At 48.1% G+C, this 26907-nt stretch overlaps 3 protein-coding genes across 3 annotated transcripts in view; 1 reads left to right on the forward strand and 2 right to left on the reverse strand.

The window, feature by feature from the left end:
* Positions 1-382: 382 nt before the first annotated feature.
* Positions 383-25881, reverse strand: LOC8027206. The gene is made up of 3 exons (XM_029966214.4): positions 25788-25881; positions 20145-20218; positions 383-5864 (listed from the first exon to the last, which is right to left on the reverse strand). The coding sequence occupies exons 2-3, from the start codon at positions 20168-20170 to the stop codon at positions 794-796; spliced, it is 5097 nt and encodes a 1698-aa protein (XP_029822074.2). The 5' UTR covers positions 20171-20218; positions 25788-25881; the 3' UTR covers positions 383-793.
* LOC115326276 (tigger transposable element-derived protein 6-like) lies at positions 10120-11886 on the reverse strand. Its single transcript, XM_029987079.4, has one exon. It carries the CDS (start codon positions 11801-11803, stop codon positions 10280-10282), a length of 1524 nt encoding a protein of 507 aa, XP_029842939.1. The 5' UTR covers positions 11804-11886; the 3' UTR covers positions 10120-10279.
* The window catches only part of LOC115308328 (kielin/chordin-like protein), a 59255-nt gene continuing 57774 nt past the window's right edge, over positions 25427-26907 (forward strand). Inside the window, exon 1 of the mRNA XM_029966215.4 lies at positions 25427-25572. The gene's annotated coding sequence lies outside the window, so the exon portion shown is untranslated. The remainder of the gene's footprint in view (positions 25573-26907) is intronic.

Below are 26907 nucleotides of genomic sequence, written 5' to 3' on the forward strand. Positions count from 1 at the left end.
TAACCCTGCTATAATGCCCTAATGGGTGCAGCGAGACCCAATGCAAATAAATAGGTTCACTAAAAAAACTTGCAGACGAGATGCTGTTTGCTACCCAGCAAAGAAAATGCCATATGCAGGAACTGAGCTTCCACACACATGATCATTTCGTCTCCCATTTTTATGTCTCTTCTCTGATATGCTGTGCGGCATGGTTCAGCCAATTTACTTGCAGTATTATTTTTGGCTTAAAATGTCTGTTGCTGGTCATGTGCAAAATTCAAAGCCGACTACACTGCGTGGACGACAGAGTGGCAGACATGATTTGTCAGCAGGTGGGAGAAACTAGTTCTAAGAAATCAAAACATATGAAGAAACCCATCAGGAGTGACCAATGAACCAATCTGCACTAAAAGACAATTTTAATGCCGAAACATTGTCCCTGGTAAACTCTGAATAAAAGACAATCCCCGAGGACTCTGAAATAAATACAAAGCGTTAAAATTAATGCCGAGTGCTACATACAAAGCAATACAAATGGACAATGTTTGATTAGACTTGCAAATGATTACATGCAACGAGTGCACAAAGAAAATCAATGTAAGTGAACCAGATGCAGATGTACACGAAACTACATGGCACACGGTCAAACCTGGATGCAGAAAGAAGTGAACACATGACCTGCCCTTCACATCAATGAAATTACAACTTCAAAACATTATGTACACGGCGGACATGGAAGCACTCGCCTCGACGTGTTTCAGAGGCCCGTGAGAATGTACACACGCACCCGCACATCCGCACTCGCACATCATCACTTGTATCTCATTCGCAGTTCTTCAAGGTCCTTCTTGCGGTCCTTCAACAACCGTGCCAGCTCCTCTTTCTCCTTCTTAGGGGCCATATCGGGGGATGGCGACAGAGCGACCTCCTCCACCGCAGTTGCACAGCCGAGAACGTCGATGACCGTGCCCTGGCACAGTGTAACCGCGGAAGATTCGGCCTCGACAAAAAGTTGTTCTTCATCGCACTTGGCGAGGTCGACGCGACCGTTGTGTAGCAGAGAGTCCCTGATGTGGTGCATCACCACCATGCATGGCACGTCGGATAAATTGGCGCAGTTCACGGGAATGTGGGGGGTGGTCCGCCTGGCTCCCTTATTGGCAGGCTTCTGCCGCTGTCTCGACGCCTTCTTTGAACGCCTCCTCCTTTTTCGAGCAGGGACCAAGCCACGCTCCTCGCCCTCCGCAGCCTTCCGTTTCGCACCTCGTTTCCGAGGCGGCTTCGGGGCAGCAGCCTTTGCTCTCTTCCGCTTGGCTGCTGCTGCCATGGCCCGCTTCTGTCGTTTCGTGGCGGGCCTCTTGTAGGTCGCACAATTGCTGTCGTCGGATCCGGGGGAGCTCGGAACGAAGTTGTCCGAGGAAGAACTATCGCTCCCGGAGTCTTCTTCGGCCCCCCGGACGCTCAAGAGCATGTTAGCTTCCTCCAAAACGACTTCTGGCTCGAGGAGTGCCCTGAACTCGTCTCCGTCGCACGTGTCCGTTTCTGAAAAGTCGAGCATGGCAGAGCTGGTAGCTTCGGGTTTTGTTTCCGGCGCCTCGGGTATCGGCGGCGCAGGGGCCCCGCCCGGTTTGGCCTCGCTTGTGGTTGCCTCTGGTTTCTTGGCGACGTACTGGACCATAATTTGCTTCGAGGACTGCAAGGTCTTGGAGCCGCTCTCCTGGATGGCGCTGGACACGAGCCGCTGCAGTGACTCTGGAGGCATCAAGGGCAGCGTTGAGCCCGACGTGCTGCTGTGTGGTGCTACGGCTCGTGAGAGAGAAATGGGCACTATCTGCATGAAGGCTGGAGGGTTCGCATTTGACAAAGGTGCGCTCGAAAGCCTCGCTGGGGTCTGACTGCAAGGCGCAGCCGTGCTCGTCGTTATGGGCAACAGGGTCCGGTTGTCAAGGAACATTTGTTGGAGCACGTCTCCGTTGTTCTTGACGATCTTGATTATGCGTGGTCGGAACCCAAACTGCATGCCCTCGGGCGGAAGTGCACCCGTCATCTGTAGTCGGCTGGCCCAGCCAGCCGGAGGGTCGATACTCACTACTTCCCCGTTACTCTTCACAACCTTGATGGGGTAGCCGTACAAGTGTGCTTGCGCAACCGGAGCATTGGTCGGGATGCCAGCATTGTTGTTCTGGGGCAGCTGGGGCACAGCACTGCCCTGGTTAAAACCCAGGTGCATGACCGGAGGGCCAACAACCTGAGGCTTTATCGGTGCTGTCGCAGCTTGATGTTGGCCCGGTGCAGACAGAACTTGATGTTCGTGTGGCACGGCTGCAGCTTGCTGACTGCTCAACGTGGTTGCGACCTGAGGGTCGCTTGGTATGCCGAGCAATTGATGCTGAGTCTTGACACAAATGCTTGACACAGAGCTTACTGTTGGTCCCCCAGGCTTGGGTTGAATGTACTTCGTCGGCTTCACCTTGGAGATGTCCATTCTCGGTGCAGTTACTTTGTCGGTCTCGGAGTTCACTATGACGCAACGAGAAGTCGTCAACGGCTGCGTCGACAACATTGACTGTGGCACGGGCGTGGCAGCCGCGGGTGGTGCGACACCGGAGCTATTGGCTGGTTGTCCATCGGGGCCATTTTTAAAGTGAAAGGTCCTTATGTCTTTTCCATCCCAATGCAGAGACAGCAACTCGTCCTGGGAAAAATAGTTTGGAATCTTGTTGGCTTGCAGGAACTTCTCAATGCCATCCTTGATGGCATTCGAATTGAGAGATGCACTGCTGTCCGACGTAATGACAATGCGGCGCAGCGGTTTTTTCATACTCTCTGGAGGTGAGAAATTAGGCATGTTGCCCAAGCTCTGTTTCGTTGGGGGCACTTTCACCGCAAGGCTGTCAGCAACACTGTCTTTTGCTGGAGTTACCTTTGATGAAACCTCATCCAAGACAGGCTCCTTCGTCACAGTGTTTTTAGTCGGCGAGCCCCCGGGCACTGATTTCTCAGCTTCGCTTCCCTTTGAGGACATTAGCAGGCATGTGTCCTTCTTGATCTTGTTGAACATGCTCTCCAACATCGACCTTTGCGCTTCGTCAAACGCACTGCGTGACCTTAGTGTGACTTCTTCTATCTGAGCGATCGCTTGTTGAAGTTTCTCGCAAACGTCATCTTTTGATCCCTCCAACTTTGATGTGACATTTGTTGACCCTGATGATGCCTCCGACTTCAATGGGGCCACAGTCTCTCGTTTCATGGGCTGGGGCTGCTCAGTCACAATCTCGATTGAAACTGCCTTTGGTTTCGCAATAACGACATCCTGCTTTTCAGTCGACTGCGACGGAAAAACCGTCATATTTGCCGCCAATAATGAAGCATCTGACAACAGTTCCTTCACGGTCCTGCCAGCCCGCTGTTGTTTTTTGTCGGACAGCTGTTGCGAAGCATCTGACAGCAGTTCCTTCGTGGTCTTGCAAGCCCGATGTTGTGTTTTGTCGGACAGCTGTTGCGAAGCATCTGACAGCAGTTCCTTCACGGTTTTGCAAGCCCGCTGTTGTTTTTTGTCGGGCGGCTGTTGCGAAGTGCTATCAAGATTCCAGGGCTTTGGTTGGTCCTTCGAGTAGAGTTCAGACACAAACTGTTGGCACCAGCTGGCTTCAGTTTTACTGCTTTCAGAGACTTTTTGCTCCTCAGCAGGCACCTCTATGTCAGCCTCCTCTTCCTCTATGTTGTCCCAGTTCTGAATATCTGCAAGGCTCATGACGTTTGAGATGACTGGCATCATAAACTTTTCTTGCTCATTATGCTCGGTATTTTTTCCAGGGGGACACCTCAGGCCTATGACTGAAGTGATGAAACAATCTTCCATTTCAATGTCTGCACCAGAATTACCCTGATTCCTATGAACTGCACTCGGCTTTTCTATGTCGCTCTTAATCTTCGAGTCTGAAGTGGGGAGCAAGCTTGCGGCCTTAGGCTTTGGTTGAGCAGTCTTGCCAAAAGAAGCTGGGTTCCTTTGCTCATTTTTCATCTTTATGTCAGAGGTGTGGGCAGAGCTTGCGGTTTCTGGCCTTGGTTGGAGAGCCGGGCCAATAGGATCCGAGTTCTTTCGTCTGCTTATCATCACGTCAGAGGCGTGGGCTGAGCCTGTGGGTTCCGGCTTTGGTTGAGCAGGCTTGCAGATAGAGTCCGGTTTCTTTCCATCCCTTTTTGTCTGTACAGCAGAGGTATGAATCGAGCTTGCAGCTTCTGGCTTCGGGAGAGCAGGCTTGCAGATAAAATCTGGCTTCTTTTGCTCGCTTTTCATCTGTATGTCAGAGGTACGGATTGAGCTTGAGACTTCTGGCCCTGATTGAGTTGCCTTCCCGATAGGATCCAGGTTCCCTCGCTCGCCTTTCACCCTTACATCAGAGGTAAAGGCTGGGCTTGTGATTTCTGTCTTCGAATGAGCAGCCTTGCCGATAGGATCCGGGCTCTTTCGATCAGTTTTTATCTTTGCGCCAGAGGTATGGCTAGAGAGTGCAGTCTCTGGCTTTGGCTGAGCAGCCTTGTCGATAGGGTTCTCGTTCTTCCGATCGCTCGTAATCTTCTCGTCCCGGAAACAAGGCGAGCTTGAGTCCTCTTGCTTGGGTGGAGCGGCCCCGTCGAGACCAGCAACAGAACCGGCTTTACCGCTGGATGTGGAGACTGGCTGCACTGACACCTTGACAGGTTCGTCACCTGCCTTCGGATCGTCTGTCACGAGTTGAATGCTCCTTACATTTCTGACGACAACGGTTGCCGCCTTAGCACTATCCGGGCCACTCGACTGTGCAGTGCAAACCTTAGGCAGACCGAAGCCAAGTGGCGGGAGTTTTGGAGCAAGCGACTGCAGAGGCTTGGAGCTTTCGGAGCTGCACACCTCAATGGCCCGGGGGACAGGGCAGCTAAACAAGACACTGCTTGTGGCTGGCGTCAAAGAAGATGGAACAACTTTTAAAATCTTAGAAGCGCTCGACGTAGTGCTTGGCGTCGAGCTCACGACGCTGTAATGGGCACTAAAGGGCAACGTCTTTTTTGGATGCGGCGGTGTGATGACGACCTCCACTTTCCTCGCGTTCTGAGGGGGTTGGACCGTGATGATTCTCGGCAGACTGGACTTGTGGACCGTAGAAGACGCCGGACACTGGTTGGCAGGACGTGGATCTCCGTCTACCCTCACCGCTTCCACTCTCTTCCCATCCGGTTGCACGATGATGGCTTTCCGGCTCTGCGACGGCTGAAGGCTGCCTTGCGAGGAAATCTTGCCGCCACCGACGACCGTGACCTTTGCGCTAGTGGTGCCCTGTACGCTCTGCCGCAGCCTGTCGACGAACACAACGTTGCTGTTCTGCTTCTGGCAAAGTGCCCCGACTGCAGAGGAGGGCATTGCCGCTGGAAAGATGAGCGTCTTCGTTGCAGCGTCCCATTTGGCTCTCAGCTCCCCGACCACGCTCGTTTCTGGCGGCCCGGTTGGCCTGACATTCTTCTCCTCCGCCACCGGTTTTGTGACAGGGAGCTTCACCAGGATGGGTGGCCCGTTGGTGTGTTGGGCAGTAGACTTTCCCGTTGTCTGAGGCTCGGACGGTGGACCCAAGCAATTCCGTGGCCCCGACATGAGTACAAAGGGACTTCGAAAGGGTCCCACAATGAAGGATTTCTGCGGGATTCTGACTCTAGAAAATGTCCTTGCAGGGGGCAGAAGGCCCGACGGACGTTTGACAGTGACCCTGGACGGCGGTACCGCAGTCCACCCCCTGCTTGAGGGTCCGCCAGCTGAATTGAGCAAAGTCCTCAACGGAACTCTTGGGGCTTCACAATCCGACAGCTCTTGGCCAACGCTCGTGTCAAATGGAATGACGACCTCGTTACTGCAAAAGAGAGAGAAATGGTGTTCCAACTTGGTCACAGTGCAAGTGGGAAAATAAACTTGGAGAGCAAATGCTCTAGCATATGATGTGTTAGAGCGCAAAAGGAACTTATTATCTCAACCATATGCTGTCTGCTCAGATCAGAAGCTCTAACAAATCCTACTGTTACAATATGTCAATATAGCTAGTTTCAGTTTATACCAGTTTCACATTAAAGGCAATCATCATCATCGATCGCCACGAGGGCGAACACTAAAAAAAGATGGCATTCACAGCTATACGCCATGCTTCACTTGTTTCCCCGCTTGACCCACTAAGACAATCTGTCTGGATTACAAAGACACATCAGAGTGGGTGTCAGAAGTGCAACAGTGTAGTAGTGCACCGCAGACTCAGACTGTAAAGTGAAGGTGCTCCTAGCAAGCACCAATAGTAAGCGGCACATCAATGTGACAGGAACAACGGCGTCGGTTCCCATTGGAGCACCAGCATGCATATGCACGTCAGGCAACCTGCGAGCAAGCTGGCAGCAGTTTACACCGATTTAATCCCTACATTGTATCTACCGAGCAAGATAAGAAGTCTGCTCAAAAAAAGGTAGCCCTGCTCCTTACAATTGCCAGTACACCTGCAGTCGAAATATACATCATGTTGAATTTTGGTGCCCCTGCCTAAGAGATCCCTCACTCAGACAAAAACTTAACATTAATGCTCCAAAAGCTTGACGAGTACTATGTGCCGAAATGCCATTAGGTGTATGCATGCTACGTCTTCTGCTGCAAGCATCAACCTGTTGAGACCTTTCTTGTGTTTCTCACAGGCGTGAAACTGAAAGTCAAGGAATGTGGTTTTGAAGAATGTGACAAGATGATCAGAGACCAGGTAGCCTTCGGCATTGCATGTGAAGAGCTGTGCATACAGCTACTGAAGTTGGAAGAGCCTAGAGTCAATATGGTTACGCCAGTATGCACCATTTGTGAAATGTCCGCACAAGAGATGAAGGTAATGTGCACAACGACAACCGGGTTATTGTCATTGGAAAGCAGAATGCAAAGAATTACATGCCAAAATCAGCCAAGACCTAGAGCTAACCATTTAAGGAGACACTGCACCCAGCCTGAGGAAAATCTTTTTCACATGGTGGCAGAGAAAACCATGCACTTTGCAAGACAGCGCAACTAAAAAAACACTGTTCATGCTGTCATGGATGATTAGCTCAGAAGAGGTTCTGACAGTTCAGAAAAGCAAGACTGTTGCATTTGTTGTTGTTAAGATAAGGATGAAGGTTATATCCTTCGGTCAATGCCCGTCGTGCGCGCTAAGTCCCAGAGGGACAGCAGCGTCTCTTTCGCACAGGCACTACTCTTGGGGTTAGAAAGTCTAGAAAACGACTCCGTTCAGTTTGGAGCCCCGCCAACTCCCACAATAGATGTCGAACCATAGGGGGAACGCCTGTAGAACATGTAGAGCAGGTCACCGCCGGGCTGGGAGCCTCGGTTGACTGCGCTGACTCGGCGTGGGAACTCGTGTGTGAGGTGGACGTACCGCCTGGGTATTCTGTAGCAGGCGGGCACCCTCTCTTGGGGGTGCAGGTTCTCCATCAGGCCAGGACGTCTTCAGTAAGAGCGGCCCCGGTGCGTGATTTATGAATGAGCACTTGTGCACCTCTAGGCAGACCTCTCGGTAGGGGTGAAGGGGTCTGCTCCTTGAGACTAAGGCGATCCGCCTTCTTGGCAGCGGCCTTTTCTTCCCAGTGATCAAGGTCGAGTAGTGCAGGTGGGACCGAAATATCAGGGTCGGAGCAGAGACTTGACTTGCGCGCTCGCACACGCATGAGCGGCCTGATTGCCTCGGCCGCCCGCGTGTCCCAGTACCCAATCCACCCGCACCTCTATGTTGTGGGTGGGGAGTAGTTCAGCGCACAGGGTCTTAATGCGCTGGCAGAGGGAGCCCTGACGGGGTGTGAGCCCAAGCCTATAGTGACGGCCTCTCAGCTGTCCGTATAAACCAGAACCCGGATGAGTTCAGAACAGCTGGCTTGAGGTCTGTTCGCCTTCAGATGGGCTAGTGCCAGATGGATGGCATCCAGTTCAAGCGACAGGTGCTGGGGTCTTGTGAATAGTGGTATGTCTCGGCATGCACGTCAGTGCCACTGACCCAGGCAAGGGTGGCTCGTTGGGTGGCTTCGCACCAGGCAATGTCGGTAAAGATGGCTATTGGTATTCTATCTTTGCGGTCGGCTAGGGATGCTCTTTCCTCTCGATGCTCTTCCCAACTGGTTCTTTGGGTGAAAGGCTTGGGGAGACGCACCATGAAGTTTTCCCATGGAGACACTCTTGAGGATTAGGTCTCGCGGCCTCCGTGGAGAATGGCAAGGTACTTGGTGTTGGTGAGTCAGGAGCAGCTGTCCAGCCACAGAGGATAACCGTCGGCAGAGGTGGTCCGCGTTGCAAGTGTCAATTATCGCTTGGATGGGAGGAAGGTCGGCATAGCGGTGCAGATCTTCCGCGCGAGCATGACGGGGGAGGTCCATAATGGCACGGAGGCACGCACGGTGGAGTACTTCCAATTGGGAGATTTCCGCTTTTGTGAGGTCAAAACAAGCAGCTCTGTAGCAAGCCTTGGATATCAGTACTGCCTGTGTGAGGATACGAATAGTGCGGGTACCTGCTCCCCCGAAACGCGTAGCGATGCGTCGGATGAGATGGAGGTGCTGTTTCCACAAAGCCTGAAGTTGCCTGAGCCATTCCCGGGCACATACGACTTAAAGGTTACATATGGGTTACATCATGACTAACGGTCGAAGGAGGAACAAGAAGTGGCGGCAAGTCCACCCAAAACAGAAATGCCGGCCCCCTGGCGGACCGATTCAACACTCCCCCACACCAGAGCCGTATATTGGGAGAGTTTGGCCCGTGGGTGTGGCGACGAAGGTGCCGGAGAGGAGAAAAGTAAATGAAAGGGAGGAGAGCGCCGAAAAAGCGAGAGAGAAAGAAGGGAGCAGAGAGGAGACGACAGCCATTTTTTAGCAACGCTGTCAGAGAAGAGCGCTGCTGAGGCTACGCGTCGTCTGCTACGGGCCGACTTCTTATTCGCCTGAATAAAAGTTTGTGGCCATAAGCCGAAAAATCTTCATTTATTAGCTTTTTAACCCACTGAGGAATAACAGAATGTAATTTTCTTGCCAGAGCCAGCAATATAAAAGGCAATAATCGAGATTTAGATGCCGATCCCACGCATTCCGCCAGGAGAATGATCGAAGATGGCGGCCCTCCCCACTCAAGTGGGAGCAGCCGGGAGATCACGCGCATGCGCTCATGCCTCTCGCTCTACGCCGCGTGCTGATTGGCTCACTTGGGAGGAGAGCGTTACGGCGGCGAGATCATAGACTGACCAAACTCTCCCCATATACGGCTCTGCCCCACACGAGCTGAAGGTCCGAACTGGTGGTCTACGTGCACGAACAGGGCGTCCTGTTCTGGGATCCGGTGGCCAATTAGTGTACGACTCGAGAAGGGTCAAGTTCTGATGGCAAAGGCGCAATTGATCAATGTGGCATGTTATTGAGATGTGATGGGACTGCACTAAAGCCATACAGTTACCCAATACCCTCGTGATGGCCCCTGGCACCCAACATTTACCAACTCCAATGTTCCTTGCAAAAACCAAAGTGCCTTCTTTGAGATTGCTTAGTCCCTCCATGTCTGCCCTTGTGTCTTAAGCCAAAGTGGCGAGGTCCATGCACACCTTCAGGTGGAAGTTGAGCATTATCTCAGCTGGAGATTGGACTCTTGTAGCCCATGGTGTGCGACAGTGCACAAGTAGCCATCTTGCCAAGTGTGTGGCGAGGGAATCTCCTGAGTTTCCTCAAAGCATCCTTAACCATCCTCACTGCTCCCTCTGTAAGACCATTCAATTGTGGATGGTTAAGTGCAGCTCTTAGCTGGCAAATCCCATTTTGGGATATGAATTTGGTAAATCATGATCAGGTAAATGGTGCTCCATTGCTGGACACGAGACAGACAGGGAGTTTAAAATGGGCAAAGAGATTTCTCAGATGCTCAACTGTGTCTGCAGAAATTGCAGCTGGCGTTGGTAGAGCTTCAATCAAGCCAGAGCAATTGTCAACCACAATGAGCACCATGGTATCCTCGATAGGTCCAGCATAATCCACGCGGATTCTTGTCCAAGGTGTAGTGATCACAGGCCAAGCTCGTGGTACTACAGTAGAACCCGTTTATAACGAACTGCATAAAACGCTACGTCTAGTTCGATATATCAAGTAGTTCGTTATGGAGATATTCGCGTATAACGAATTTCTACGATATGTTCGTTATACACGGGTTTATGGACATCGAACAGCAAGAAAACGCGATGCCACTTACTGTTCAAGAAATCCATTTATTGGGAACAATCTATTCACAGTAGGCAGTAATCTTCGCTTGGGTTTTTGACTTGGCAGCATCCATAAGAATGGCGTTCTCGACGCGTGACACTGCTTGTACGAACTCCAGTCCGCTTCCCTCGATGTCGGAGCAGTAGCGACGGAGCACGTCCACCGCTGAAAGTGCCTCGTGAAGCGTCGGACGAGGTGGACCTTCATCTTCAGAATCCTCTGCTTCCTCGCAGTCACCAATGGCAGCAGCTGCCGCCACATCCGCAATGATCTCTGTGTCCGAAGGGCTTGCAGCCACAGCAACGTCGTCGTCGGCCGTCAAAAAATCTTCGAGGTCGACTCCCTCGGGCAACGCATCAGGGAGGCTACCAAGTTCCTGCCAGAGGACTCCTATGTCATCGTTCTCTTGCACTGGGCCCGATGTTTCGCCGTTTTCCACGCCGAGTCCAGCGTGCCGGAAGCAATTTCGAATTGTGTCGCTCGTGACATCACACCAGGCGCGGCTCAGCATCTGGATCGCGCCCAGCAAGTCGATTTTCAGCTCTCCGCCGACGCGCATCTTGACGAGAAGTTGCTCTACAAGACGCTTTCGGTAGCCCTGTTTGAAAGCACGGATGATGCCCTGGTCAAGTGGTTGGAGCACTGCCGTTGCGTTGGGCGGCAGGAAACACAGCTCGATGTTCTTGAGCGATACACCGCAGTGGTGAGCGGAACAATTGTCGAGCAGTAGGCAAACCTTGCGCCCACTTGATGTTAATTCTTCGTCCCAGTCGCGGAGCCACGTCTCGAACAACACCCTGGTCATCCACGCCTTCTTGTTAAAGGTGTATGTTACGGGTAGGGGGCCGCATCCTCGCAAACATATAGGCGACTTGAACTTGCCAATGACTAGCGGGCGCAGTTTCGATGATCCGTCCATGTTGGCCGTCAAAAGGATCGTGACGCGAACCTTGCTCAGCTTTCCACCATGGCAGTCCTCATTTCGGAGCGCCAAGGTCCTGCTTGGAAGCAGCTGCCAAAATAACGCAGTCTCGTCCGTGTTAAAAATGTCACATGGCTTGTACTTCTCAATAATTGCCGGCCAGTTGTCATCAATCCACTTCTTGACGCCTTCCGTATCGACGGAACACCTCTCGCCAGCCACGACTTTTCCAACAATCGAGTAGCGGTCCTTAAACCGTTGCAGCCATCCAGTGCCTCCGGTGAAACCTTCAACCCCCAGGACGAAAGCGAAATCTTTCGCCTTGCTCTGCAGCATGGGACCAGAGACGGGTAGGTTCCGCGCGCGAATGTCCAGGAACCATTGGTAGAGAGCCTTCTCCACAGCGTCGTAGGCCGGTTTCCGGATGCGTTTGCTGTCGGCGTTCGGCCGTTCGCGGGCTTGGTTCTTGATCGTCGCCTTATTCTTTAGTATCGTGCTCAACGTGCTTCTGGCGATCTTGAAGGTTGCAGCCACGTCCGATTTTTTCTCGCCGCGCTCGACACGGCGAATAATGTCCACCTTGTCAGAAAGCGGCAGCGCTTGCCGCTGCTTTGTCGTCATTATTCTAGCAGACTGCACGCACTGCCAACCGCAACAAAAGAAAAATGGCGAAGACTGCCAACGGCAACGACGTGCTTGCGAAAGGACCCGTAGCCCCAGATGTGAGAAGGATGGCAAGGTTACGACGTTCTCCAACTCTCCGACAGATGGCGTTACGGCCGCGTCGCGGTTGTGCGGAGTACGCGGAGTCGCGCGTTGATCGTCAGCTCCGTTCGCTCGCTGCCCAAGGTCGAAGAAAGCTGGCTCCCTTTTTCTCTTTCCCTCGTTCGTTCATGCGAGGCGCGGAGCGGGCGAACCGGTTCTGCATTGCGAGGAAGCCAGACTCCGCGGGCGCCCGGAGCCGCTCCTTTTTTCGGGTATTCGCGAGCGCTGGGAATTCGATATATCCAATGTGCGGTTCGTTATGCGAGATATATTTTGCATAGATATTAATCAGAGAATTCTGTGTGTTCGATATAAGGAATAATTCGCTGTATCCGAGTTCGTTATAATCGGGTTTGACTGTACCGCCAGTGGCTTGGTGCAGCCTGTCGACATACTGTACAAGTTTGCAAAACATCTTCGATTGCTTGATCCATACCTGGCCACCAGAGTACTGGCCGTGCAAGTGCTTTTGTTGCAGTGATAAGGATGTGTGTGTCATGGAGCTCTTGAAGGAAAGCATATTGTGCCTTCTCAGGGGTGACCACTTTCTCCTTTTGGAAGAGAAGACTCTTCAGGGAAAAGCTATCTCTCTGCTGCCAGAAAGGTTGAAAAGCTGGATCTTTCAGTTTCCTTGGCCATCCTTTCCCGATTGTTTCTCGAAGCGCAACTAGAAAAAGACCTTTATTTTTCAGGTCTTCCAGCTGCTTCCAGGAATTCGGACTGATGTCCAGAATGCCCATGGCCTGTACTCAGCTGCTGTTTCTGGCTGCTTCAGTTTTGGGCTCATTGTGTGGGAGTGGTAAATGACTCAGCACATCTGCATTTTGGTTTGCTTGTCCAGGCTTGTACTGGATGTTGTAGTTGTACGCTCCTAGTGTGAGTATGTGCCGAACACTGTATTTTGGCAGCTGCAGTGGCTGAAGTTGCTCTGTTTTTTTTCTTTTTAAAGTCCCACCAAGGGCTCATGGCCCATTTTAAGTGTGAATGTTCTACCCAGCAGGTAGTCGCAAAATTCGGTTACTCTGAATATGAGTGCTAAAGCCTCCTTCTCCAGTGTTGAGTACTTTTCTCTGCACTGGTGAGTGTCCTGAACCTGAATCCCTTTGGCTTGTTCACTCCATTGATGTTATGGGACAACACCACCCAAACACCCTCCAGGGATACATCACATTCTAGGATCAGTTCTTGAGATGGCGTCATAGTGCACCAGGAGGCTTGACTACAGCAGCCTTTGCTTTGCCCTGTTGAATGCGAGATCTTCTTCGGGTCCCCATCTCCACCTCACATTCTGTCGGAGCAGGTTGTAGAGTGGAGCTAGATGCTGTGACATTTGAGGTAGGAAGCTCCTGTAATAGCTGATGAATTCCAGGAAGGAGCGAAGCTCGTGTAGGTTTTGGTGGTGCTAGGGCCTTCATGATGGCTTTGAGCTTCTGTTCTGATGGCTGGAGTCCATTTCTGTCAATCTAGTGACCCAGGTACAGAACTTTCTCACAGCCAAATTCACACTTGTCTACTCTTAAGCGAAATTGCCATTTTCCCGGAATGCCGCAACCACTTTCCGGAGGGTCTTGCCAAAGCCCTGGCACCTCTCTGCAACCAGGATGGCTGAAACAGAGCAGGAGTCGAGGCAGTGCCATACGGAAGACGGTTGTAGCAGTAAAGCCCTTTGTGTGTTGATCATACACGCTTTTCTGGATTCTTCGTCCAGGGCGACACATGTAGTATGCATCTCGCAGGTACAGCTTTGAAAACCAGTTAACCGCCCTTCAAATATGCAAGCATGTTCTCAATCCTTGGAAGGGGATATTGTTCCACATCACAGGCAGTGTTAAGTGTCACCTTGGAATCACCATAAATGCGGATTCCTCCATCCTTCTTAGTGACGGGCATCAGTGGTGTGGCTCACTCGGAATGAGGTACTGGTGGTAAGATTCCACTGTTGCACAATTACCTCTCCAGTTCTGCAGCGACCTTGTTGTGCAATGCATATGGCAGTGGATGTGCCTTCAGCAACTTGGGGTTGACATACATATCCTTCTGCAGGTTGAGATGTGCTGGGGCACCCTGCATCAATTCTTCTTTGAAGAGGTCTCTGAACTCTTCCTTTAGTGCCTTGACCGTTGTTGCCCCATTTATGCCCAAGGGCTGCAGGCTGCTGATGTGTTCTGCAGAGAGAAGCTGAAGCTGGTGGATCGTATCACGACTGCACAAGAGTGGGCCAGGATACTCCATCACATACAGGAACCTGTTAGCTTGTTTGACAGATGTTTTACTGGTAGGTGCAGGGCTACCACGACCGGCAGTTTTTCTAGGTAGCAGAACAAACTGCTGTCCGTTGCACTGAGCAGAGGCCCTGAAGCAGCATGTTTGCCTTAAGCGCCTTTCCACGTGACACAAACAGGTGAGCCAATGTCCAAGACCATGTTTAATGTCACCTGCCCCCATTTCAGAGGCTTGATGATCGGCTGAGCAGCTGATTGCACCATGCTCAGAGTACAGGCGCTGCAAGGAGTCACTCTCCACGAAATCGTCCTCCATTGACAAAATGTTGGTATGAAGAAACCAATGTTGTCGTCCTGGCTCGTGCTGGTGAGCAAGACAGGCACTTGCCAGGTCCCCGTTTCTTACACTTCAAGCATGTTGTCCTCTTGTGAGGGCGGTTGGGTGCAAGATGTGTACTGCCACCACAACAAATACACGGTCGTGCCAAGTTCTTCTGGGTGTTTGTTGAGCTCTCATCAGAAAGCGACGTCTCACAGTTGCTTGCAGTGCACCCTTCACTTGTTGGCAGTTGCGCCTGGCTGGTTGTATTAGACAACTGCGTCACATTCTCAGTCACTATTTCTGCAGCTCTTGCGATTCCCAGTGCCTCGTCGAGGTCCAGTATCTTTGGCTTGGCCAATAGTATCTCCTTCACAACCAAACCGATAGCGGAAATTTCCTCCAAGAGCAGCGACAAAATTGCAATTGTCCGCGATTTGGGAAGCTTGGCGAAGTAGCACGCCACTTTCTCACTCGGTCCTCGGACTTCTGTTTGGAAGCGGTACGTCTTGTAAATCTCCAAAGGTTCGAGGTTGAGGTGCTGCGCTAGTACCTCGAGGATGTCTGCATAGCTTACCTCCATAGGTTTCCTTGGCGCCAAAAGACTTCGTAGGCGAGCCTACATTTCAGCTCCCACCGACGTGATCAGGATAGATCACTTCCGCTTGTCGTACTCAATAAAATTTGCTTAAAAAAAAAGCTTCAAGCCTTTCGGTGTAGTTTGTCCTTGTTTCGACTCCTGTGTCGCATGCGACGAGCGTCGAGAATGTCGGTGGCGTCTGTTGTGAAATGTTGAGCTTAAATAAGCTTGAAACAACTTCAATGCTCACCGTTCATTGCTTCAGTCGTCCGACTCCATCTTCATTGCCAGCGTAGTATCCATAAGTACTTCATTAGGTACATAAGACTCGAAAGGTTACATGAGGGCTACATCATGGCTAATGGTCGAAGGAAGAACAAAGAGTGGCAGCAAGTCCACCGGAAACGGGAATGCCGGCCCCCTGGCGGACAGATCCAACAAAGACAAAGGGCATCTTTGTAACCCTCCAAAAGAGAGAATAATGAAGCTATCAAGTTCCCAGTGGATAGTGCATGCAGCCTCAGCAAATGTGACCCCAAGTGCTATGCTCAAGAAGCCCTACAAGAAGCTCCTAGAAAGCTGAAAATGTATGACACAATATAGAGCCAGAAGGGAAGTACCAACTGCACTTGACCAGCCCTACAACAAAAGACACTCATCAGGTTTGTACTCGCTGCAGGCAACTTGATGCCACTGCTGGGAAGAGAAACATCTCAAAGAATGCAGCTGATCACCATAAACCATGACCTTGTTTCAGCCATCAAGAACAACACAGGGTCCCAGTGTGATCTGCTGGCAAGAGAGTACCCAAACGTCTTAGGAGATGAACAATGATGCTTTGTGGGTCAAGGACATCTGGAAGATGACCAAAAGCCGAGCCTCCGACGTTGACATCGTGCAGAGTGCCTCTCCAACACAAGTCCCAATAAAGGCCGATTTTAAATGCCATCGCATTTAAAATCCGCATAAATTGGGGCTTGTGTTAGGAGAAAACAGGGCATGGGTGTGAGATTCCCTACCACCAGGGAACACTAGCGTGACTTAAATACTTGGAATCGCCCCTGTACCGAGAAAGGTAAGCAACGGAGCAAAAAAGCGTTGTTAAAGAAAAAGCAACTTCGCCACAATTAAGTGCGGCTTGTGCTCCGGGTCAACGCAAACTAAAGCTGTACTTTAAGAGATTTTTTCTAGGAAATTGGGTGCTTCCCATTTAAGGGCAGCTCCAATTCTGTCTCTTTCGGTTTTCTCTAATATCAAGAAAATTAGCGTTCATTTCCATGGGAGGCTGACCCCAACAAGGTCCAGGCCATTGTCAACAGGGATGCACTTTCAAGAGTCTTGCGGCCTTGTGGAAGGGTCAACCATTAGGCAAGGATAATTTCTGCCAGGTATATCTGACGTTATGGAGCCAACCAAAAGACTGACAGCCAAAAACACAAAACGGGCAGGAACTGATGAGCGCGACACCCCATTTAGCAAGCTGAAAGGGCTGCTGTCCTCTCAATCTATCCCAGCACAAAGAACTCTCCATACAGCATGATGCCAGCAAGGAAGCACTGGAAAAGAACTGGCCCCTATACACCTTTTCATCCTCAGTCGCATGGGAGCTGCCATCTGGGAATCATGTGACACGGCTGCCATTAGGTTGCTTCTGCTCGTCGCTCCACTCCGCATATGTGGTTTTCGTCATGTTTCACCACGCTTTCGTGCCTTATTCCGTAAAGTATAGTCCTATACTTATAACTACTACCTAATTGCCTTACATCAAATGTGCACAACTTTACCGTTAATTTTGTAATTAGATTTGACTATTTTTATTATCGACGTACTGAATGTGTGGGAGGATGTGGCACAGGAATCAGCATTGGCAGTCGAGCCACATTGATTATGTAAATGCCTAAGAGAGCACGAGGGTTGAAAGGTGAATCACTTGTAACAACTAAGGTTTATTTACAAATAGTGGTAGAACATTTGCAATTAGAAGCGCTAAATTGCAAATTTAGGATCAGAAGGTGTCAAGAATAGTCGGCGTATAAGGAGACGATGTCTGTTTCCCAAAAGCATCCTCCTTTGTATTCATAATAGATTGAAAACAGTACCTGTTCATTATGTGAGGGAACTCATGAAGGAGATAGGCAATGAAAGTTTAACTTGCATTTCATCTGATGCTAGGAGTAATGCTATGTCAACATCAGGAGATTTTTGATTTGTTATAATATCACACATACACAGTTTTACAGATATACAGTTTTAATAAACTGTATATTGTGCAGTTTATTATACTGTACAATATACAGTGTCTCTCGGTCCCATTTTGTCAGTCTTTCAAGTGATTTATTGTCTTTAGACAACGAGTTCAATACACTAAATTTATTTATCACAAAGGCTGGGACTTCATATGTAAGAAACTGTCACAAACAGCTTAAAGCGCCATTCACAGACTTGCAGCCGAGTAGGACCGAAAGAGACAAACCAGTTTTTCAGCCTCTTGCGGCAGCGTAAGACCTGCTCCGCAGCAGTGCATCCAATCCTATGTTGTTGCAAGAGGCTTAAAAACCGGTTTTGTCACTCTCGGTCCTATAGTCGGTGACAGGTCAAGAACGAAGTGGAAGCTCCTCCCACCTCTCTCCACTTTAGTAGAGCGAACGCGGGAGAGGAGGCGACCTCCTCTCCACCGTTCGCTCCGCTGCAGTGGAAAGGGGTGGGAGGAGCTTCCACTTCGTTCTTGACCTGTCACCGACTATAGTCAGTTGCAAGCGTGTGAAAGGCGCTTAAGAGTACAGAGTTTTAGAATAGCATTCGCAAAACCTTTGAATACGCACAGAACTAGCGTTGCCTTTATGGGCCTACCCCAAATGCAGTTTGGGCTTGGTGCATGCGCAGTAATCACAATACTTTTTTTTTTTCTTTCTTGCGTTTGCAAAAATTCTGGACATGCTGTTCTAACATTCGCCAGTGCCTGGAGTCCGCAATATTTGACGCCGAAAAAAGCCGTCTGCACAAAAATCAACCAGAGTCCATCGTTGTCGATGGCGAATAGAGGTTCACTTTTAGTGGCTGGCGACGCCAAAATTTATAAAGCAAGGGGGAGAGTACATGCAGCTCAAACTAGGGTGAGATTCATCGATTGACCTACTATTAATCAATTAATGATTTAATCGTGATTAATGTTTTTCTAAACTGATTCATCGGTACAATTTTGACGAACCAAATTAAATGCATTAATTTTGGACGAGTACACCTATATGAAGGGCAAAGTTCAGGTAAACTTTTAACCTAAAGTAAACTGTAAGGGCGAGATTCACAACTCCAGACAAGTGCAGAAGGTTACACGTGTCTCAGCCACTTCAACGCCGTGCCAGTGTCGGTTTAGCGCAGCAGAAAATATTGTGAGCAATCAAAGGAGGCCACTCTTGCCGGAAAATATCAACAAACCTCCTTGCCTCATGCAGCTGAAGTAATAACCTCCGAGCATGAGTGTCTCGGAACTCTTCTCGGCAATGTATACGGCGAGCAAGGGTTCTAAAATAAGTCTTTGGCGCATCGAAACGCAAAGAGGGGCACATCAATCGCAGGACAACGTAGAGAACGCGCCATGACGAGGCAATCGAGATTGCGCTGTCATTGGTTGAGGTCGGGGTGAAAACAAGCGCACGTGCGCGCATTTGGGAGGTAAGCGAACGCACAAGGTGTGCAAGGTGCAGACCAACTTGCACGCCGTATAGGAGTCGATTCAAAATTAAAATTGTATATGGCACCGTTTATCACATATTCAGCAAAGGCATACAAAAATATATGCAATTTCGATTTTAAAAAATTAACAAGACAGATTAATAGATTAATTCATTGATTAGAGGGTAGAAATTAGTCGGGATAAAATTTTTATGGACGCCCAGCCTTTGTTCAAACAAATAACAAGATGTTTACACAGGTCAATGCAGTGTTCCGTAGCGTTAGACTTCGGCCAAACTTTCCAAAGTACTTCTCCTGCACACTTTAATTTTATGGAAGACTAAATGTCAGATTTAATTAGACGAGCCTGTCAGTTATGTTATATCTTGTGTACACTGTAAGCAAATGTTCATATAAAAATAGTTTTATTTCCTAAAGGCAATATTGTGAAATGCTGCGAGTACTTTACAGGGCTGATAATTAAAGAAATTTCCTACTCAGCCTTGGTCGCACTGTTGAAATATTTCTAGAGTATATAATTTTTTTTTAAAATAAGACTTGCTGAGACAACATCAATTCTTTTTATAAATGTTCTGCATCATTGTACAAGACTTTTTCAGTCTGCGAAATTCACTACAAGTTGGGTGTTTAAGAAAACAAAACAGTCAGTATATAAACTCATAAGTTCATCCGTTCTTTCCGATTCAACACACTGCTAATCTAGCTGTCAACCTGCTTCATCACATTCATGTATTAGACTCTTCATTAGTTTATTGTTTTGGAAACTAGCGTCATTGAGTATGACTATAGACGATGGAAATCTCCCCTGCACATCAGGTCACTCGTTTCGCTGCCGACCGTAATGAGATGCATCAAAGGTGTTGGTAAAAAAGCCTGCAATTTAGGCTCGAACCCACTTCGCAGTCCTCAGCGTGGCTCAGTACCGCTGTTTCATTTTGTGCTGCAAGGTAAGCATTCGTATCACAAAATTCAGCAAAAACTAAATGAAACAGTAACACAGTCGCGAGCACGTCGAAACCGAAACCAACCAAATCGAAACAACCTAATAGTGCCCTCTATCCGCTGGTCAGGCAACTATGAGATGAAAAGGCCTACAGAAGCTGTGCTTAGGCTATTTCTTTACAACTTATTATATATTTACAACTTGATATTTCATTGAATCGAAAAGTGTCTAATCACTCGTGCCTATTCCCCCTTTTTCCTTCTTTTCTACTCAAATCATGGTCGTTCAATCTTTTTTTTGACAACTCCATGCAAAAGCCTAGGAATAGGTGACTGCAAAAAGAAGCTGTGGATAACTAACGAGGAAAAAGGCAAAGAAGTAAGGCGATGTTTAACTCGAGCTGGCAAAAAGAGAACAAAAACGGCATTTTCAACACTTACTTCACATTAGTAACATCACAATCCATTAGCACCAAGGACAGGTGCACTTCCTGGAAATCTCCAAGACCATGGCCCTGAAAGAGTAATATTAGAGTGAATTACTGAGCCCATAAAAATTAAGTTCCACAAATATCTGTATGTTTCATATAAGCATGAGGTTCTGCTGATCAACAGTTAACAACACAAAGCAGACATCTGTACCCCTTCGTAACGGCTGACGTGCTTCCACAGGGAAAACAATGTTGGGGAATAAATGGTATTCACTGGCAGCCATAGCAAGTTGTGCCGAACACCTGCTGGCGGTACGCTGCCACGAGATTTCCGCAGTCTGCATTCCATATTGTCATCCTTGGCTGAAATGGAAGCTCATACTTTCATATACTGCACCCAGTGATTTATAGAACCTTTGAAAAAATGAAAGACGTTTACAAATCTCTGTAATGGGAAACTAGAGCGCAGCTCTTGAGGAGGAGGGGAGGGTATGCCCCTCCTCCTCCTCATTCTCTTCCTCCTCCTGCCGCTGAATTTGTTCATGGGTGACGTCACATGAACTCGTGGCGTCATTTTCCCCGCTAAATTTAGCGGGGAAACAGAATTGCTGTTGAAGTCACGCGGCGTCAATTTACCCGCTAAATTTAGCGGAGAAACTGAATTGCTGTTGAAGTCACGTGACGTCACATTCCTCGCTAAATATAGCGGTGAAAGTTTTCCGCTAAATCTAGTGGAAAAATTTCCCCACTAACTTTAGCAGAAAACGTCCCATAATGCAATAAGCGCGGTTACGTTGACGCTGATGCCGCTCAACCCGAAAATGGGTGCCTAAGAGCTACGCTCTAAAAAAACGGACAAGGCTGAAAATACCGTAGCGGCACATGAAAAAGATGCTGACAAGCCCCGATGCTTATATAATTATGCTCCCTTCCAAGCAACTGTGCAGTTATACATGGCTTGCATGTGATGTTACCACACCATGCTGGTGGTCACACCCACTTGCTCTCACAAAGAAAAAACCTACTTGTTCCTGCAGAGAAAAACAAATCAGAGGGTGCAAAATGTAAGCTGCAGAAGGTATTCACCCAGCAGCAGGACCACCACAATGGTAGCCAATGTGACGTTAATACGAGCCATGCATAGGGAGTATTCACTCAGCTTGAAGCGACATATCACAGAAAGAGGAATCGCCATATGACCCACGTCGGTGTGGTAGAAGCAGTGATTTGCGGCAGGTGCCATGTGCAGTTAGCTTTCCCATGGCTCGAAAGCAAGCCAGTAATGCGGATAATTTACGTAAATAAGCATTTATTTCGCACAGAACAGGGTTCTCAAACGAGAGGCAACCCACGACTCGCTGGTAAGCGGCCCGCAGGATAGTGGCTGCGAGACTCCGTTCCCAAGTCTCGAGCGCTAAAAACGGCAAGCGTCGTAAAAATCTCACCGATTCATTTCCGAACGAAAAGTAGCTTTTGCCGAACTTTTGCCGAATCGAAAATTCGGCACCGACTCTTGGGATTTAGCACAGTCAAACTTTTCTAAAAATTCGGAAAAGATTCGGCAAAAATAATTGTTACCAGACTTAACGTTGATGTTTAGTGTTTTTGCCAAAAAAAGGTTTTTCTCTTTTCCTTAACTGAAATGTGACTTGTGATGCATATTGACACAATTATTAATAATAAGGTGATATTCTACAAGATAATTGTACCAATGTCATTTTTGTGCGTTTACTGTAAATTTTAGTGACTTCTTGCACAAGTGGCGTGACAATGAGGTTGGGTACTCTTTGGTTGGGTAGTAGCGGGCGCAGTCACGAATCACGCTACAAGAGTTTCGGTTTTGAGGCCTCATCAGCTCAAGCCTGCAAAAGTGTGTACATTGTTTAAATAAAGGCAATAACACCGCATTCTTAATTTCTGTGGGAGTCACTGTTTCATGTGCGAAAACAAATGCAACGGTTGCTGAGCCTTCACTGGAAGAGGTAACAATATTAATGTAAATATGCATGTTTTTTTATTTGAGTCACTTGATGTCAGCTTTGCATGAAAGTATGTGTCCCATATTCGCTTTTGTCTCATTTTTAACCTTTCAAATGCCGGCTTCTGGTTTTAGGACATACGCGGACGTTTAGGAAGCTGCAAAGGGTTAGGAATGTAGGATATGCAACGGCGAGCATGGTAGTTCTGTTTAGTTTTATGCAGATAGATGAAAAGCACGAAATAATGCTAATTAAAAAGCATTATTATTTTGTTTTGACACAAACTACCTGTGAGCCGAAAACAGGATTTTTATAATTGTGAGGAGAGCTTTAAAGTAATTGTCAGTCAATATTTTAACCACCTCGTTGCATCACTAAAAAGATAAAATGAAAATCACATCATCCACAATGCACCGCATCATTTGTCACTTGCGCAGTGGACTGCGTCATTTACTACTCAGTCTTCTGTTCTTGAGGCAGAAAATATTGAAGAGAACCACACTTACAAAGGTTACCGTGTTGCCTACTCCACACCTCACCATAACCGCTGGTTGTACCACACTGTACGATGGTAACCGCACAATCGCACAGCGTCCATTTGCAATCCAAGGCCCAGTCACGTTCACACACATACAAAGACATTTGCCGAATATTTATCGAATATTTGCCAAACTTTTCGTCAAAAGTTTGACATGTGCCGAACTTTGCCGAATATGAAGATCGGAAGATTCGGTTTATCACTACTAACTGCCAAAGATAAAGCTGGGATCGGGATTCTCACCTCAGGAGATATCACCATTAAAATACAAGTATTCTTTCAGTCTCTCTATAAAAATCGTCAGAAAGGCAATACCTCTCGTATAAAGAAATTTTTTTTATAGACAAGTTGCATTTGAAGATGGAAACCTCTTCTTGTGCATTCCAAACCGATTCTGGACGAGGAGTTCCAAAATCGCGGTGACCGTTGGTTTTTAAAAATAACAATTTTTCGCACAATGACATTCTACAAGGTCTATAATCGATCACAGTATCCAATCATTAAGTATGCATTTAATCTCTTACTTTCAAAAAAGCGAAAACTGTGCTCTGCAAATTTCGGAGTTCATTACAAACGCACAGCTTCACGATATCACTGTACAAGGCGCTAGTGTTCAGCAGGGGTGCAGGGATCAAAACTGACATAAGCCTGGCAACATGGGGAAACATTTTATGTCAAGAAAAAAGCCCGAAGAAGGGGATTCCTTCAAGAATTTTGTGCAGATCAGCAAATTTGAGAATCCAAATGCGAGTGCTGCATTTGAGGCGCTCAGATTGACGAGGAATGGCTTGAGTAAGTTGATGCATCACTGCGATATAGATGCATCACATTCCGAGTGGCCTCCTATTGCATCTCAAAACAAGGACGGCGTGCCGCCATCTTTGAGGCAGGTTGAATCACGTTTCCAATGTTTCCGACAGGTGGCACCACAAATATGAATAAGGTCTATTGAGCAACGACAACAACAGTGTGCTTGCTCTCTTATTCTATTAAAAATGCTAGCACATTGATGGGCCAGTGTCATTTTAATTCTTGTTATCACATCAAGTAAGGGCCCAAAGTAGTCCTATAAACAAACCAAAGCTGGTCACTGGCAAAACTGCAAGTTTAAAACAGCAGAGAGAATGAGGTCCATTCTCTACGAAATCTCTTGACCCTCCCCCCGACAAAGCCACCCGAGCAACAGTGACGAACGCGAAGAACACAATATTTTGAAGTGAACAGTTATTGACAGATGGCCCTAGCACTCTACTACTGGCTAGCCTTTTACGTTAATGACTTAGAAACGTGGCAATGGAGCAAGAGGACAACACCCAAATTTTGCTACATACACACATCCCAAACTGAAGCACATCTTATAGGACAAGCAATTGTTCGAAAATGCGTCTAGTGCATCGGGACGCATGAAGGGGCATGAAAACCGTAGGGCAATATACGAAATGTGCAGGGAACACTCAAGGATGAGGCAGTCAAGCACGCACCGTCTTTGGTTGAGATTGGGGGGGAATAAAAGCATCTGGGTGCATCTGGCAAGTAAGCAAACGCACAAGGTGCGCAAAGCAGACGGGCTTGCACGCCTTCTACGGCAAACGCACAAGGTGCGCAAAGCAGACGGGCTTGCACGCCTTCTACGGTCAGAAACCAAGAGAGAGAAGGAAACGATAGCACGCTGGGAAGCCAGAACACCGAGCTTTGGTTGGATTGATTAGTGGGTAGACGGAAAGCTAGCCCTTTGCATCTACCCACTGCTCAAACACGTCCGTATGCTCTCATCTGCTCCTCCCTCAGTTCCTACCTGTATAGAATCTGATCGTAACATTTATTTCTTTTTCAACGCCTGTCGCTACTATCGTTTATGGGGAAAGACATCCAAATTAAAAGTTTATCATCATCAAATGCATACACCGTATGAATGTAGACGACGCTTAACCCTTATTGTTTTTAAGGGTATGATCGCAAATGGGGAACGACATCCAGTGCATAGGACTAGCGGATATAAGCACACTCGTCTCATGCTTGAGGTAAACGTTCATTCCAATTTACGCAATCTGTGATATGTCATTCTACTGTAAGCACAGTTGGCCAGCACAGCGTGCAAACATGACCGGCCCGTTGCGACTAAACTTTTTCGATGTGACATGTTTTTTTCGGAGAGCCGTTTGCACACGCATTCACTTCAAGCCCATGGACGTTGGAACATGCACGGTAAACATCAGCCATATGCCCACCAACATGACAACAGCCAACCATGGTAAGAGAACACTATGCACACAAGAAAGCAGGTAGGAATGGGCCTCTCCGGTCTTCAGTGCACACACCTAGCACGCAGCGATGGCAACTTAGCAAGACCACTGAATCATGGCGCCACGTGAATACTCATTGTGGAGCGGCATGTTTTCAGAGCTTTAAAAGGTATCAATCCGAGTAGGTCAATTTGGGCTACCATTAAACCTATATCATGTCATTTTCATATTGAAAATGACTAGGCTTTGGCCAAATGGTTGAATCTGTGGTGTAGAAGCATTCCAATTTATTAACACACGCAAAAAATAAAAAGTAAAAACCAATGTCGTCATATGGCGGCCATTGAATGACGTATTTTGAGGCAGGTAAATCCCGAAAACAAGACCGGCAAATTACAGCATCATAAAGCGACAAGCAAAATTACAAGCATTGCCGTAACGCGGGAATGCATAACAATTTCGAGTTCAATCGCCGACCTTGCATTGAACTACGTGATCGGCGATGAATATCAAAACCGCGAACTCGGGCAGCCAAAAGCACTGGAACGCCCTCAACGGCTAAAAGCGCGCGATAAGCAACCCGCGCTAAATACGTAGCGACACAAACGCTTTGGCGCCTCGCCGCCTGTGATAATCATATCGGAACTGCCCCGCTTCATACCGCGGTGTTATCAGAACGTAAGTAGCAATGCACCAAGCCACGGACAACCAAAAGTGCCTGGAGAGGTTCACATATATGAAACCCGCGAAACCCGCAAATGAAATAGCTCAACAGTTCCGCTAAAAACAACCGGACCACAACGGACGCCCGAACTCTACTGGGCCCCGAAGACCCGAGGTCCCGAGCACTGTATTTTGTTTCGAGGCGGTATAATATTTAAAAAAAAACTTACATTAGCAGCTTTCGCGAGCAAGCCTAACTTGGCGGTTCTTGCCTGTTGGAAGCTTCTGTTGAGAGACGTTAGGAGGTGATTTTGAGTTCGTACTGCGCTTGCGCAGTTGACTTTTTTAGGCTTAGGAATATTCGATTTCCGGTTCAGGGACTAGCTGCCCCGCTACCCTCTAGGCCGCTAGACGGCGCCCAACGGCAACAGAGGTGCTGCGCCGTCTAGCGGCTTACGCAATTTAACCCAGTTTTTCACTTTTCTGACTTTCCCCGATGTTAATATTTCTTATTTACGCACTCGAATCCGTATTTCCTGCTAATTTTGCATTATATATGCTTTTAACCTTTGTTGTTGTGGGCAGATTTTCTTGATGTAAACAAAAGATCACCCGCAGCACTCAACGATGCATAATAATCGTTTGATAAACTCGTCTTCAAATGAAAACTTGGTGATTTCACTTTAAAATATGATGACGAAGAGCTTAATCTAACAGAGTAAGTGTAAATAATATAATGTAGACTTTTCAATCTTGTTATCACGCACGTCGATTGATCACATCTTTTTTCTTCAAGGTGTGGATTTATTTTAAGTGTTGGCACCATATGCAGTCATTTTTTAATACTGATATCGGTCATCGAAAATGCATCAAGAAATTCTAAAAGGCGAACAAATATTTATGCGATGCGAATGCGCATTCGGCAATGGGCTACGCATGGTGGTGTAAAGATGGCAAGCAAACAACATTGAGTATCCTCAGTGTTGTTGACCGAAATATTTATGTCAGGACCGCAGCGATGCACTTTCTTCGAAGGCGTGGACTTCCAATCTAGAAAGTGTCTCAAATTAAGGAGGGGGGGGGGGGGGGGGGGGGGGGGGAGGAGGATCATGTTCGCGTTTTATGAATTTATGAGCAACCGTATCGGGTAGTGAAAGGCTTGTGCTAGCGCTCATGGCGTGCACGCGCGGTTTCTGCCGAACCCCCTCGAACCATTGATTTCTGAAATTGGTGGCTTGCATAGCAACAAGCTCTTTCACTTCAAACACAGGCACGCAAGTGTTCTAAATGATTTCGGCTTGCAGATATAAATCAGCTGCTTTTATTTTCACTATTCGAACTGCATGATGC

This window comes from Ixodes scapularis, unplaced genomic scaffold (assembly GCF_016920785.2).
Source record: "Ixodes scapularis isolate PalLabHiFi unplaced genomic scaffold, ASM1692078v2 PGA_scaffold4__175_contigs__length_147842914, whole genome shotgun sequence".
Lineage (NCBI taxonomy): Eukaryota > Metazoa > Arthropoda > Arachnida > Ixodida > Ixodidae > Ixodes > Ixodes scapularis.

Excerpts from the sequence above, each read along its gene's own strand:
- LOC115326276 (XM_029987079.4), bottom strand. The coding sequence starts at position 11,803 with ATGACGACAAAGCAGCGGCAAGCGCTGCCGCTTTCTGACAAGGTGGAC.
- LOC8027206 (XM_029966214.4), bottom strand. The coding sequence starts at position 20,170 with ATGGATTGTGATGTTACTAATGTGAA. Across the intron at positions 5,865-20,144 it reads TGTGATGTTACTAATGTGAA|TAACGAGGTCGTCATTCCAT; the intron begins GTAAGTGTTGAA and ends TCTCTTTTGCAG.